Here is a 14,297-nt window from a genome sequence, read left to right as displayed (position 1 = left end):
CAGGCTTCAATGTTGCCCTGGTTACTGAGCTGGTAAGAGGGGCTTTTAGGCCTGTTCTTCACAGGCTTTAATGTTCCCCTGGTTACTGAGCTGGTAAGAGGGGCTTTTAGGCCTGCTGTTGCCCTGGTTACTGAGCTGGTAAGAGGGGCTTTTAGGCCTGTTCTTCACAGGCTTCAATGTTGCCCTGGTTACTGAGCTGGTAAGAGGGGCTTTTAGGCCTGTTCTTCACAGGCTTTAATGTTCCCCTGGTTACTGAGCTGGTAAGAGGGGCTTTTAGGCCTGTTCTTCACAGGCTTTTACGTTCCCCTGGTTACTGAGCTGGTAAGAGGGGCTTTTAGGCCTGCTGTTGCCCTGGTTACTGAGCTGGTAAGAGGGGCTTTTAGGCCTGTTCTTCACAGGCTTCAATGTTGCCCTGGTTACTGAGCTGGTAAGAGGGGCTTTTAGGCCTGTTCTTCACAGGCTTTAATGTTCCCCTGGTTACTGAGCTGGTAAGAGGGGCTTTTAGGCCTGTTCTTCACAGGCTTTTACGTTCCCCTGGTTACTGAGCTGGTAAGAGGGGCTTTTAGGCCTGTTCTTCACAGGCTTTAATGTTCCCCTGGTTACTGAGCTGGTAAGAGGGGCTTTTAGGCCTGTTCTTCACAGGCTTTTACGTTCCCCTGGTTACTGAGCTGGTAAGAGGGGCTTTTAGGCCTGTTCTTCACAGGCTTCAATGTTCCCATGGTTACTGAGCTGGTAAGAGGGGCTTTTAGGCCTGCTGTTCCCCTGGTTACTGAGCTGGTAAGAGGGGCTTTTAGGCCTGTTCTTCACAGGCTTCAATGTTCCCATGGTTACTGAGCTGGTAAGAGGGGCTTTTAGGCCTGTTCTTCACAGGCTTCAATGTTCCCATGGTTACTGAGCTGGTAAGAGGGGCTTTTAGGCCTGTTCTTCACAGGCTTCAATGTTCCCCTGGTTACTGAGCTGGTAAGAGGGGCTTTTAGGCCTGTTCTTCACAGGCTTTTACGTTCCCCTGGTTACTGAGCTGGTAAGAGGGGCTTTTAGGCCTGTTCTTCACAGGCTTCAATGTTTCCCTGGTTACTGAGCTGGTAAGAGGGGCTTTTAGGCCTGCTGTTCCCCTGGTTACTGAGCTGGTAAGAGGGGCTTTTAGGCCTGTTCTTCACAGGCTTCAATGTTCCCTGGTTACTGAGCTGGTAAGAGGGGCTTTTAGGCCTGCTGTTGCCCTGGTTACTGAGCTGGTAAGAGGGGCTTTTAGGCCTGCTGTTCCCCTGGTTACTGAGCTGGTAAGAGGGGCTTTTAGGCCTGTTCTTCACAGGCTTTTACGTTCCCCTGTTACTGAGCTAGTAAGAGGGGCTTTTAGGCCTGCTGTTGCCCTGGTTACTGAGCTGGTAAGAGGGGCTTTTAGGCCTGCTGTTCCCCTGGTTACTGAGCTGGTAAGAGGGGCTTTTAGGCCTGTTCTTCACAGGCTTTTACGTTCCCCTGGTTACTGAGCTGGTAAGAGGGGCTTTTAGGCCTGTTCTTCACAGGCTTCAATGTTCCCCTGGTTACTGAGCTGGTAAGAGGGGCTTTTAGGCCTGCTGTTCCCCTGGTTACTGAGCTGGTAAGAGGGGCTTTTAGGCCTGTTCTTCACAGGCTTTTACGTTCCCCTGGTTACTGAGCTGGTAAGAGGGGCTTTTAGGCCTGTTCTTCACAGGCTTCAATGTTCCCATGGTTACTGAGCTGGTAAGAGGGGCTTTTAGGCCTAATCTTTACAATCTATCTCTCTCTCTCTCACACACACACTCTCTCCTACATACACATGCTCTGATGCCATGATGGGGAAAACATTTTACGTTTTACTTAGACCATAAAGTAACTCTGTGTGTCTGTAGGACCCTGACGCCCCCATCAGACAGAGACGTCCCCTGGCAGACCTGGACAGAGAGGATGATGCCAGACTGCTGAAGTATCTCTTCACCCTCCTCAGAGCGGGCATGACTGACGAGGTGAGAAACAGGAGACACTCTCAAATGGCACCATTTGTTCCCTGTTCACTGTTATTGACCAGGGCTCATGCAGGTGCTTCTACACCTGCGTTGTTTGCTGTTTGGGGTTTTAGGCTGGGTTTCTGTACAGCACTTTGAGATATCAGCTGATGTACGAAGGGCTTTATAAATATATTTGATTTGATTTGAGTTCTCTGGTCACAAAAGTAGTGCAGTGTATAGGTAATAGGGTGGCGTTTTGAGACCGGTCTCAGTACAGCGCCACCTGGTGGATGGGAGGGTTACACTGAACTGGTTTCTAGTCACAGTGACGTGTGGTTGTGTGTAGGCCCAGAGGCTGTGTAAGCGCTGTGGCCAGGCATGGAGAGCTGCTACTCTGGAGGGATGGAAGCTGTACCACGACCCCAACATCAACGGAGGTCAGTTCTCCGTCGTACACTCTCACCAACAGATGTATGACACCAAGTGGAGGTCGTGACCTTTTTGTCAGCCGGTGATTGTCATGTAAATAACTGTCTGTCTCACGGTTTGTGACCTTTTTGTCATGAACATAAACACGTTTTTGTCAGCATCTCCTGACTTCCACACAGCATCTGACACTGATTCAGACCTTTTTGGAACGAGTACCAGGCACATTTTAAAAAGTCAAATCAATCAACAGGCAGTGCCTGAGTACCAGGCAGTTAGCTGAGGTTTTTGGTAGGCTGAGTACCAGGCAGTTAGCAGGTTTGGTAGGCTGAGTACCAGGCAGTTAGCAGGTTTGGTAGGCTGAGTACCAGGCAGTTAGGTTTGGTAGGCAGGTTTGGTAGGCTGAGTACCAGGCAGTTAGCAGGTTTGGTAGGCTGAGTACCAGGCAGTTAGCAGGTTTGGTAGGCTGAGTACCAGGCAGTTAGCAGGTTTGGTAGGCTGAGTACCAGGTTTGGTAGGCAGTACCAGGCAGTTAGCAGGTTTGGTAGGCTGAGTACCAGGCAGTTAGCAGGTTTGGTAGGCTGAGTACCAGGCAGTTAGCAGGTTTGGTAGGCTGAGTACCAGGCAGTTAGCAGGTTTGGTAGGCTGAGTACCAGGCAGTTAGCAGGTTTGGTAGGCTGAGTACCAGGCAGTTAGCAGGTTTGGTAGGCAGTTAGCAGGTTTGGTACCAGTACCAGGCAGTTAGCAGGTTTGGTAGGCCGAGTACCAGGCAGTTAGCAGGTTTGGTAGGCCGAGTACCAGGCAGTTAGCAGGTTTGGTAGGCCGAGTACCAGGCAGTTAGCAGGTTTGGTAGGCTGAGTACCAGGCAGTTAGCAGGTTTGGTAGGCAGTTAGCAGGTTTGGTACCAGGCCAGTTAGCAGGTTTGGTAGGCCGAGTACCAGGCAGTGCCAGGTTTTGGTAGGCTGAGTACCAGGCAGTTAGCAGGTTTGGTAGGCCGAGTACCAGGCAGTTAGCAGGTTTGGTAGGCCGAGTACCAGGCAGTTAGCAGGTTTGGTAGGCTGGCAGTTTGGTAGGCCAGGGCAGTTTTGGTAGGCTGAGTACCAGGCAGTTAGCGGTTTGGTAGGCCAGCCAGGGTTTGGTAGGCTGAGTACCAGGCAGTTAGCAGGTTTGGTAGGCCGAGTACCAGGCGGTTTGGTAGGCCGAGTACCAGGCGGTTTGGTAGGCCGAGTACCAGGCGGTTTGGTAGGCCGAGTACCAGGCGGTTTGGTAGGCCGAGTACCAGGCGGTTTGGTAGGCCGAGTACCAGGCGGTTTGGTAGGCCGAGTACCAGGCGGTTTGGTAGGCCGAGTACCAGGCGGTTTGGTAGGCCGAGTACCAGGCGGTTTGGTAGGCCGAGTACCAGGCGGTTTGGTAGGCCGAGTACCAGGCAGTAGCATAGGCCGAGGCAGATAGCAGAGTTTGGTAGGCCAGTACCAGGCAGTGAGCAGGTTTGGTAGGCGGTTTGGTAGGCCGAGTACCAGGAACTACCAGGTTTGGTAGGCCGAGTACCAGGCAGTTAGGGTTTGGTAGGCAGTACCAGGCAGTTAGCAGGTTTGGTAGGCCGGTACCAGGCAGGCAGGTTTGGTAGGCTACCAGGCAGTGAGCAGGTTTGGTAGGCCGAGTACCAGGGTTTGGGAAGGTTTGGTGGCTGGAGGAGGTTTGGGGCTGATACCAGAACACTTTGGTAGGCAAATGATGCAGGTTTGGTAGGCTACCAGGCAGTTCTGAGGTTTGGTAGAACCAGGACAGTTAGCAGGTTTGGTAGGCTACTGTTGGGTTTGGTAGGCTCCCAGCAGGTTTGGTAGGCTACTGACCAGGTTTGGTTTAGTCTAGGCTCAGACCAGCAGGTTTGGTAGGCTACCAGGCAGATAGCAGGTTTGGTAGGCTAGTGACCAGGCAGGTTTGGTCTCTCCTGTACCAGGCAGGTTTGGTAGGCTAGCAGGTTTGGTAGGCTGTCAGATAGCAGGTTTGGTAGGCTCTTTGGTAGGCTACCAGGCAGATAGCAGGTTTGTAGGAACTGAGTACCAGGCAGGGCAGGTTTGGTAGGCTACTCAGGTTTGGTGGAAGACTCTGGTTTGGTAGGCTCTATGAGAGGTTTGGTAGGCATCTCAGGTTTGGTAGGCTGTATGTTGGCAGGTTTGGTCTCCGACTACCTCTCTGTTTCTAGGCTCTCCTCAGGTTTAGACTGTAGCACGGGTATGTTGGGTGTTATCTCCCCAAGACTCTACTCTACCAGGCAGATCAGGTTTGGTAGGCTGTAGGTTGTTTGGTAGGTACCAGGCAGGCAGGTTTGGTCAGACTCTGATCATCTCTTGGGGCAGTCAGGTTTGGGGCAGTATCTCCTAAGGACTCTGTCTCAGGGAGGTGTAGGTTGGGGCAGGTCTCCCTAGGAAGAGGCTGGTTTGGAAGGGGTCAGGCTGTTAGCAGGTTTGGGAGGTCAGGAGGAGGCTGGATTGGGGGGTCAGGGGGAGGAAGAGGATTTTGGGGGGTCAGGGGGGGAGGAAGAGGATTTTGGGGGGTCAGGGTTCTGGTAGACTCTGTCTCTCCCATCTAGCTGGACTACAGTAGAGTGGTTGTAGTGATTTGTCTCTCTGTCTCCCTCTAGCTGCTCCCAGTGTGTGAGTTTGGTAGTGGGAGGACAGTGTGACCAGCAGGTTTGGGCCTACTTCAGGGTCTACTGGTAGACTCTCTTGTGGAACAGGAGGTCCGGTCCTCAGGGATGGGCAGCGAGGAGCTGGAGGAGCTGCCACGAGAATACCTGGAGGCCAAGTAAGATCCCCAGCCTCTAGTAGAGAATACCTGGAGGCCAAGTAAGATCCCCAGCCTCTAGTAGAGAATACCTGGAGGCCAAGTAAGATCCCCAGCCTCTAGTAGAGAAGTGACCTGGAGGCCAGTGTGTGGGCCTAGTAAGATCCCCAGCCTCTAGAATACCTGGAGGCCAAGTAAGATCCCCAGAGAATACCTGGAGGCCAAGTAAGATCCCCAGCCTCTAGTAGAGAATACCTGGAGGCCAAGTAAGATCCCCAGCCTCTAGTAGAGAATACCTGGAGGCCAAGTAAGATCCCCAGCCTCTAGTAGAGAATACCTGGAGGCCAAGTAAGATCCCCAGCCTCTAGTAGAGAATACCTGGAGGCCAAGTAAGATCCCCAGCCTCTAGTAGAGAATACCTGGAGGCCAAGTAAGATCCCCAGCCTCTAGTAGAGAATACCTGGAGGCCAAGTAAGATCCCCAGCCTCTAGTAGAGAATACCTGGAGGCCAAGTAAGATCCCCAGCCTCTAGTAGAGAATACCTGGAGGCCAAGTAAGATCCCCAGCCTCTAGTAGAGAATACCTGGAGGCCAAGTAAGATCCCCAGCCTCTAGTAGAGAATACCTGGAGGCCAAGTAAGATCCCCAGCCTCTAGTAGAGAATACCTGGAGGCCAAGTAAGATCCCCAGCCTCTAGTAGAGAATACCTGGAGGCCAAGTAAGATCCCCAGCCTCTAGTAGAGAATACCTGGAGGCCAAGTAAGATCCCCAGCCTCTAGTAGAGAATACCTGGAGGCCAAGTAAGATCCCCAGCCTAGTAGAGAATACTAGTCCCCAGCCTCTAGTAGAGAATACCTGGAGGCCAAGTAAGATCCCCAGCCTCTAGTAGAGAATACCTGGAGGCCAAGTAAGATCCCCAGCCTCTAGTAGAGAATACCTGGAGGCCAAGTAAGATCCCCAGCCTCTAGTAGAGAATACCTGGAGGCCAAGTAAGATCCCCAGCCTCTAGTAGAGAATACCTGGAGGCCAAGTAAGATCCCCAGCCTCTAGTAGAGAATACCTGGAGGCCAAGTAAGATCCCCAGACTCTAGTAGAGAATACCTGGAGGCCAAGTAAGATCCCCAGCCTCTAGTAGAGAATACCTGGAGGCCAAGTAAGATCCCCAGACTCTAGTAGAGAATACCTGGAGGCCAAGTAAGATCCCCAGCCTCTAGTAGAGAATACCTGGAGGCCAAGTAAAGATCCCCAGCTTCTAGTGGAGGGCTGAGGATCAGGAATCTAACCTTCCTAACCTTTCTATTTCTAAATGTAAATTGTGTTGTCTCCCTTTTCTCTCCAGCTGGACATTAGAGAAGGTGTTTGAGGAGCTGCTGGCAACAGAGTCAAAGGTCAAGCATCTGTTTTTCTGCTTTGTCAAACTAGCTGTGTGTCTGCATCACACCAGTCTACTAGCTATCTACATCACAGCAGTCTACTAGCTATCTACATTGTACCAGTCTACTAGCTATCTACATCGTACCAGTCTACTAGCTATCTACATCACAGCAGTCTACTAGCTATCTACATCACACCAGTCTACTAGCTATCTACATCACACCAGTCTACTAGCTATCTACATTGTACCAGTCTACTAGCTATCTACATCACAGCAGTCTACTAGCTATCTACATCACACCAGTCTACTAGCTATCTACATCACACCAGTCTACTAGCTATCTACATCACAGCAGTCTACTAGCTATCTACATCACACCAGTCTACTAGCTATCTACATCACAGCAGTCTACTAGCTATCTACATCGTACCAGTCTACTAGCTATCTACATCACACCAGTCTACTAGCTATCTACATCACAGCAGTCTACTAGCTATCTACATCACACCAGTCTACTAGCTATCTACATCGTACCAGTCTACTAGCTATCTACATCGTACCAGTCTACTAGCTATCTACATCACACCAGTCTACTAGCTATCTACATCACAGCAGTCTACTAGCTATCTACATCACACCAGTCTACTAGCTATCTACATCACAGCAGTCTACTAGCTATCTACATCACAGCAGTCTACTAGCTATCTACATCACACCAGTCTACTAGCTATCTACATCACACCAGTCTACTAGCTATCTACATCACACCAGTCTACTAGCTATCTACATCACACCAGTCTACTAGCTATCTACATCACACCAGTCTACTAGCTATCTACATCATACCAGTCTACTAGCTATCTACATCGTACCAGTCTACTAGCTATCTACATCGTACCAGTCTACTAGCTATCTACATCGTACCAGTCTACTAGCTATCTACATCGCACCAGTCTACTAGCTATCTACATCGTACCAGTCTACTAGCTATCTACATTGTACCAGTCTACTAGCTATCTACATCACACCGGTCTACTAGCTATCTACATCGTACCGGTCTACTAGCTATCTACATCACAGCAGTCTACTAGCTATCTACATCACACCAGTCTACTAGCTATCTACATCACACCAGTCTACTAGCTATCTACATCACACCAGTCTACTAGCTATCTACATCGTAGCAGTCTACTAGCTATCTACATCGTACCAGTCTACTAGCTATCTACATCGCACCAGTCTACTAGCTATCTACATCGTACCAGTCTACTAGCTATCTACATCGTACCAGTCTACTAGCTATCTACATCGTAGCAGTCTACTAGCTATCTACATCACACCAGTCTACTAGCTATCTACATCGCACCAGTCTACTAGCTATCTACATCGTACCAGTCTACTAGCTATCTACATCGTACCAGTCTACTAGCTATCTACATCGTACCAGTCTACTAGCTATCTACATCGTACCAGTCTACTAGCTATCTACATCGTACCAGTCTACTAGCTATCTACATCGTACCAGTCTACTAGCTATCTACATCGTACCAGTCTACTAGCTATCTACATCGTACCAGTCTACTAGCTATCTACATCGTACCAGTCTACTAGCTATCTACATCGTACCAGTCTACTAGCTATCTACATCGTACCAGTCTTAGGGATTCCCATAGTCCTGTGAAAGATGCTGAATGTCTCCTTCCCTCTTCTCCACAGAAAGTCCTGGAAGAGACGAAAGAACACTACCACATTATCCAGAAGTTAGTTATCCTGGGTGACCTGGACGGTGAGTCTGTTATTAACCTTTAACTAGCTGTCTAGTGTTTCCTGGGAGACGGTGAGTCTGTTATTAACCTTTAACTAGCTGTCTAGTGTTTCCTTGGTGACCTGGATGGTGAGTCTGTTATTAATCTTTAACTAGCTGTCTAGTGTTTCTACGTCTCTAATGAAATAGGACCCAGAATTCATTACAATGTGAGTTAAATAGTTTTACCTTACTATTGTTTTAATTGTGTTAAAGAGCATCCAATTAGCCACCATGACATCAGGTTCTACCATGACATCGTGTTCTACCATGACATCGTGTTCTACCATGACATCGTGTTCTACCATGACATCGTGTTCTACCATGACATCGTGTTCTACCATGACATCGTGTTCTACCATGACATCGTGTTCTACCATGACATCGTGTTCTACCATGACATCGTGTTCTATCATGACATCGTGTTCTATCAAGACATCGTGTTCTACCACGACATCGTGTTCTACCGCGACATCGTGTTCTACCGCGACATCGTGTTCTATCGCGACATCGTGTTCTATCGCGACATCGTGTTCTATCGCGACATCGTGTTCTATCGCGACATCGTGTTCTACCGCGACATCGTGTTCTACCGCGACATCGTGTTCTATCGCGACATCGTGTTCTATCGCGACATCGTGTTCTATCGTGACATCGTGTTCTATCGTGACATCGTGTTCTATCGTGACATCGTGTTCTATCGTGACATCGTGTTCTATCGTGACATCGTGTTCTATCGTGACATCGTGTTCTATCGTGACACCGTGTTCTATCGTGACACCGTGTTCTATCGTGACACCGTGTTCTATCGTGACATCGTGTTCTATCGTGTTCTATCGTGACATCGTGTTCTATCGTGACATCGTGTTCTATCGTGTGACATCGTGACATCGTGTTCTATCGTGACACCGTGTTCTATCGTGACACCGTGTTCTATCGTGACACCGTGTTCTATCGTGACACCGTGTTCTATCGTGACACCGTGTTCTATCGTGACACCGTGTTCTATCGTGACACCGTGTTCTATCGTGACACCGTGTTCTATCGTGACACCGTGTTCTATCGTGACACCGTGTTCTATCGTGACACCGTGTTCTATCGTGACACCGTGTTCTATCGTGACACCGTGTTCTATCGCGACACCGTGTTCTATCGCGACACCGTGTTCTATCGTGACACCGTGTTCTAACACCGTGTTCTATCGTGACACCGTGTTCTATCGTGACACCGTGTTCTATCAGTCTACACCGTGTTCTATCGCGACACCGTGTTCTATCGCGACACCGTGTTCTATCGCGCGACACCGTGTTCTATCGCGCGACACCGTGTTCTATCGCGACACCGTGTTCTATCGCGCGACACCGTGTTCTATCGCGCGACACCGTGTTCTATCGCGCGACACCGTGTTCTATCGCGCGACACCGTGTTCTATCGCGCGACACCGTGTTCTATCGCGCGACACCGTGTTCTATCGCGCGACACCGTGTTCTATCTTCTACCGTGACACCAGTCTATCGCGTACACCGTGTTCTATCGTACAGTTCTACTGTTCTATCGTGACACCGTCACCCAGTGTTCTATCTAGACACCGTGTTCTATCGCGAGACACCGTGTTCTATCCAGCGTGTTCTATCGCGACACCGTGTTCTATCGTACCAGTGTTCTATCGATGTTCTATCGTGACACCGTGTTCTATCGTGACACCGTGTTCTATCGTCACCGTGTTCTATCGCTGAATGACCCTGTTCTATCGCGCGACACCGTGTTCTATCGTGACACCGTGTTCTATCGTGACACAGTGTTCTATCGCGACACCGTGTTCTATCGTGACACCGTGTTCTATCTGACACCGTGTTCTATCTGTCTACCGTGTTCTATCGGGACACCGTGTTCTATCGTGACACCGTGTTCTAGCTGACAGTGTTCTATCGTGACACCGTGTTCTATCGTGACACCTAGCTGTCTAGTTCTATCGTGACACCGTGTTCTACATCGTGACACTAGTGTTCTATCGTGACACCGTGTTCTATCGTGACATCGTGTTCTATCGTGTTCTATCGTGACATCGTGTTCTATCACCGTGTTCTACCACCGTGTTCTATCGTGACACCGTGTTCTATCGTGACACCGTGTTCTATCGTGACACCGTGTTCTATCGTGACACCGTGTTCTATCGTGACACCGTGTTCTATCGTGACACCGTGTTCTATCGTGACACCGTGTTCTATCGTGACACCGTGTTCTATCGTGACACCGTGTTCTATCGTGTTCTATCGTGACACCGTGTTCTATCGTGACACCGTGTTCTATCGTGACACCGTGTTCTATCGTGACACCGTGTTCTATCGTGACACCGTGTTCTATCGTGACACCGTGTTCTATCGTGACACCGTGTTCTATCGTGTTCTATCGTGTTCTATCGTGTTCTATCGTGTTCTATCGTGACACCGTGTTCTATCGTGACACCGTGTTCTATCGTGACACCGTGTTCTATCGTGACACCGTGTTCTATCGTGACACCGTGTTCTATCGTGACACCGTGTTCTATCGTGACACCGTGTTCTATCGTGACACCGTGTTCTATCGTGACACCGTGTTCTGGCGTGACACCGTGTTCTATCGTGACACCGTGTTCTATCGTGACACCGTGTTCTATCGTGACACCGTGTTCTATCGTGACACCGTGTTCTGGCGTGACACCGTGTTCTATCGTGACACCGTGTTCTATCGTGACACCGTGTTCTGGCGTGACACCGTGTTCTGGCGTGACACCGTGTTCTGGCGTGACACCGTGTTCTATCGTGACACCGTGTTCTATCGTGACACCGTGTTCTGGCGTGACACCGTGTTCTATCGTGACACCGTGTTCTGGCGTGACACCGTGTTCTGGCGTGACACCGTGTTCTGGCGTGACACCGTGTTCTGGCGTGACACCGTGTTCTGGCGTGACACCGTGTTCTATCGTGACACCGTGTTCTATGAGCAAATGCCTAGCTTTTTTAAACGGTCTGTTAGAGATACAAATTTGAGGTTTTTTTTTATTCATGTTTTGGCTACAAATAAGTATCGGATGAGTCAACAACATTATTTATTATGAGTTAACAGAATATAACTTTTAAAAGTGAGATTTTCACTGGACTGTGACTTTATGTCCATGGCCATGTCTGTGTCAGCCTATGGAATGACCGTACAGTCAGACAAAAGTCACGATGGAGTCAGTCACTCTCCAGAGTGACTTTGTGGTTCTGGACACCAGGTACATGAGGTAGTCAGTCACTCTCCAGGGTGACTGTGGTTCTGGTCACCAAGGTACATGAGGTAGTCAGTCACTATCCAGAGTGACTTTGTGGTTCTGGTCACCAGGTACATGAGGTAGTCAGTCACTCTCCAGGGTGACTTTGTGGTTCTGGTCACCAGGTACATGAGGTAGTTAGTCACTCTCCAGGGTGACTGTGGTTCTGGTCACCAGGTACATGAGGTAGTCAGTCACTATCCAGGGTGACTTTGTGGTTCTGGTCACCAGGTACATGAGGTAGTCAGTCACTATCCAGGGTGACTTTGTGGTTCTGGTCACCAGGTACATGAGGTAGTCAGTCACTCTCCAGGGTGACTGTGGTTCTGGTCACCAGGTACATGAGGTAGTCAGTCACTCTCCAGAGTGGCTTTGTGGTTCTGGACACCAGGTACATGAGGTAGTCAGTCACTCTCCAGGGTGACTTTGTGGTTCTGGTCACCAGGTACATGAGGTAGTCAGTCACTATCCAGGGTGACTTTGTGGTTCTGGTCACCAGGTACATGAGGTAGTCAGTCACTATCCAGGGTGACTTTGTGGTTCTGGTCACCAGGTACATGAGGTAGTCAGTCACTATCCAGGGTGACTTTGTGGTTCTGGTCACCAGGTACATGAGGTAGTCAGTCACTCTCCAGAGTGACTTTGTGGTTCTGGTCACCAGGTACATGAGGTAGTCAGTCACTCTCCAGGGTGACTGTGGTTCTGGACACCAGGTACATGAGGTAGTCAGTCACTCTCCAGAGTGACTTTGTGGTTCTGGACGCTAGTCAGTCCCTCTCCAGAGTGACTGTGGTTCTGGTCACCAGGTACATGAGGTAGTCAGTCACTCTCCAGGGTGACTGTGGTTCTGGTCACCAGGTACATGAGGTAGTCAGTCACTATCCAGGGTGACTTTGTGGTTCTGGTCACCAGGTACATGAGGTAGTCAGTCACTCTCCAGGGTGACTTTGTGGTTCTGGTCACCAGGTACATGAGGTAGTCAGTCACTCTCCAGAGTGACTTTGTGGTTCTGGTCACCAGGTACATGAGGTAGTCAGTCACTCTCCAGGGTGACTGTGGTTCTGGACACCAGGTACATGAGGTAGTCAGTCACTCTCCAGAGTGACTTTGTGGTTCTGGTCACCAGGTACATGAGGTAGTCAGTCACTCTCCAGAGTGACTTTGTGGTTCTGGTCACCAGGTAGGTAGTCAGTGACTATCCAGGGTGACTTTGTGGTTCTGGTCACCAGGTACATGAGGTAGTCAGTCACTCTCCAGGTGACTTTGTGGTTCTGGTCACCAGGTACATGAGGTGAGTCACTATCCAGGGTGACTGTGGTTCTGGTCACCAGGTACATGAGGTAGTCAGTCACTATCAGGGTGACTTTGTGGTTCTGGTCACCAGGTGTGTTCAGTCACTCTCCAGGGTGACTGTGGTTCTGGACACCAGGTACATGTCAGTCACTCTCCAGGGTGACTGTGGTTCTGGACACCAGGTACATGAGGTAGTCAGTCACTCTCCAGAGTGACTTTGTGGTTCTGGACACCAGGTACATGAGGTAGTCAGTCACTCTCCAGGGTGACTTTGTGGTTCTGGTCACCAGGTACATGAGGTAGTCAGTCACTCTCCAGGGTGACTTTGTGGTTCTGGTCACCAGGTACATGAGGTAGTCAGTCACTCTCCAGAGTGACTTTGTGGTTCTGGTCACCAGGTACATGAGGTAGTCAGTCACTCTCCAGGGTGACTTTGTGGTTCTGGTCACCAGGTACATGAGGTAGTCAGTCACTCTCCAGAGTGACTTTGTGGTTCTGGTCACCAGGTACATGAGGTAGTCAGTCACTCTCCAGGGTGACTGTGGTTCTGGTAACCAGGTACATGAGGTAGTCAGTCACTATCCAGGGTGACTTTGTGGTTCTGGTACTACCAGGTGACTGTGAGAGGTAGTCAGTCACTATCAGGGTGACTTTGTGGTTCTGGTCACCAGGTACATGAATGAGGTAGTCAGTCACTCTCCAGGGTGACTGTGGTTCTGGACACCAGGTACATGAGGTAGTCAGTCACTCTCCAGAGTGACTTTGTGGTTCTGGACACCAGGTACATGAGGTAGTCAGTCACTCTCCAGGGTGACTTTGTGGTTCTGGTCACCAGGTACATGAGGTAGTCAGTCACTATCCAGGGTGACTTTGTGGTTCTGGTCACCAGGTACATGAGGTAGTCAGTCACTCTCCAGGGTGACTGTGGTTCTGGACACCAGGTACATGAGGTAGTCAGTCACTCTCCAGAGTGACTTTGTGGTTCTGGTCACCAGGTACATGAGGTAGTCAGTCACTCTCCAGGGTGACTGTGGTTCTGGACACCAGGTACATGAGGTAGTCAGTCACTCTCCAGATTGACTGTGGTTCTGGTCACCAGGTACATGAGGTAGTCAGTCACTCTCCAGGGTGACTGTGGTTCTGGTGACTGTGGTTCTGGACACCAGGTATGTTACTGCTGTGTGAAAGAGTATAAAACAGTGTTGTGTTCAGGTCTGTTGGAGGAGTTCAGTAACTGGTTGACCAGGAGTCCTGCCCTCTGCTGCCTCTGGTGTTGTTCTACCTGCTGCATGCAGCTTACAGTAGTACACACACAACACACACACACACACCTGGTGTTGTTCTACCGTAGTCTGGGCAT

At 49.9% G+C, this 14,297-nt stretch overlaps 1 protein-coding gene and 1 long non-coding RNA gene across 13 annotated transcripts; both read left to right on the top strand.

The window, feature by feature from the left end:
* The first annotated feature begins 884 nt into the window (after positions 1-884).
* Positions 885-2,457, top strand: LOC127927759 (nuclear pore complex protein Nup107-like). Its single transcript, XM_052514441.1, has 4 exons — positions 885-899; positions 1,496-1,549; positions 1,866-1,979; positions 2,308-2,457. Exons 1-4 carry the CDS (start codon positions 885-887, stop codon positions 2,455-2,457), a joined length of 333 nt encoding a protein of 110 aa, XP_052370401.1.
* A 9,073-nt stretch (positions 2,458-11,530) lies between these two features.
* On the top strand, positions 11,531-14,189 carry LOC127927768 (uncharacterized). 12 transcript variants are annotated; one of them, XR_008128980.1, is made up of 7 exons: positions 11,531-11,617; positions 11,725-11,778; positions 11,831-12,565; positions 12,674-12,824; positions 12,874-12,901; positions 13,096-13,452; positions 13,622-14,189. It is a non-coding gene; the product is annotated as an uncharacterized LOC127927768 (long non-coding RNA). The 12 variants fall into 12 exon arrangements; XR_008128981.1 differs by lacking the exon at positions 11,531-11,617 and having other exon boundaries at positions 11,638-11,778; positions 11,885-12,565; XR_008128979.1 differs by lacking the exon at positions 11,531-11,617 and having other exon boundaries at positions 11,638-11,778.
* Positions 14,190-14,297: the final 108 nt, after the last annotated feature.

The sequence above is a fragment of the Oncorhynchus keta genome, unplaced genomic scaffold, assembly GCF_023373465.1.
Source record: "Oncorhynchus keta strain PuntledgeMale-10-30-2019 unplaced genomic scaffold, Oket_V2 Un_scaffold_17573_pilon_pilon, whole genome shotgun sequence".
NCBI lineage: Eukaryota > Metazoa > Chordata > Actinopteri > Salmoniformes > Salmonidae > Oncorhynchus > Oncorhynchus keta.
Note: the sequence above shows the minus strand (reverse complement) of the source record. Positions and strands in the feature narration are given on the sequence as shown.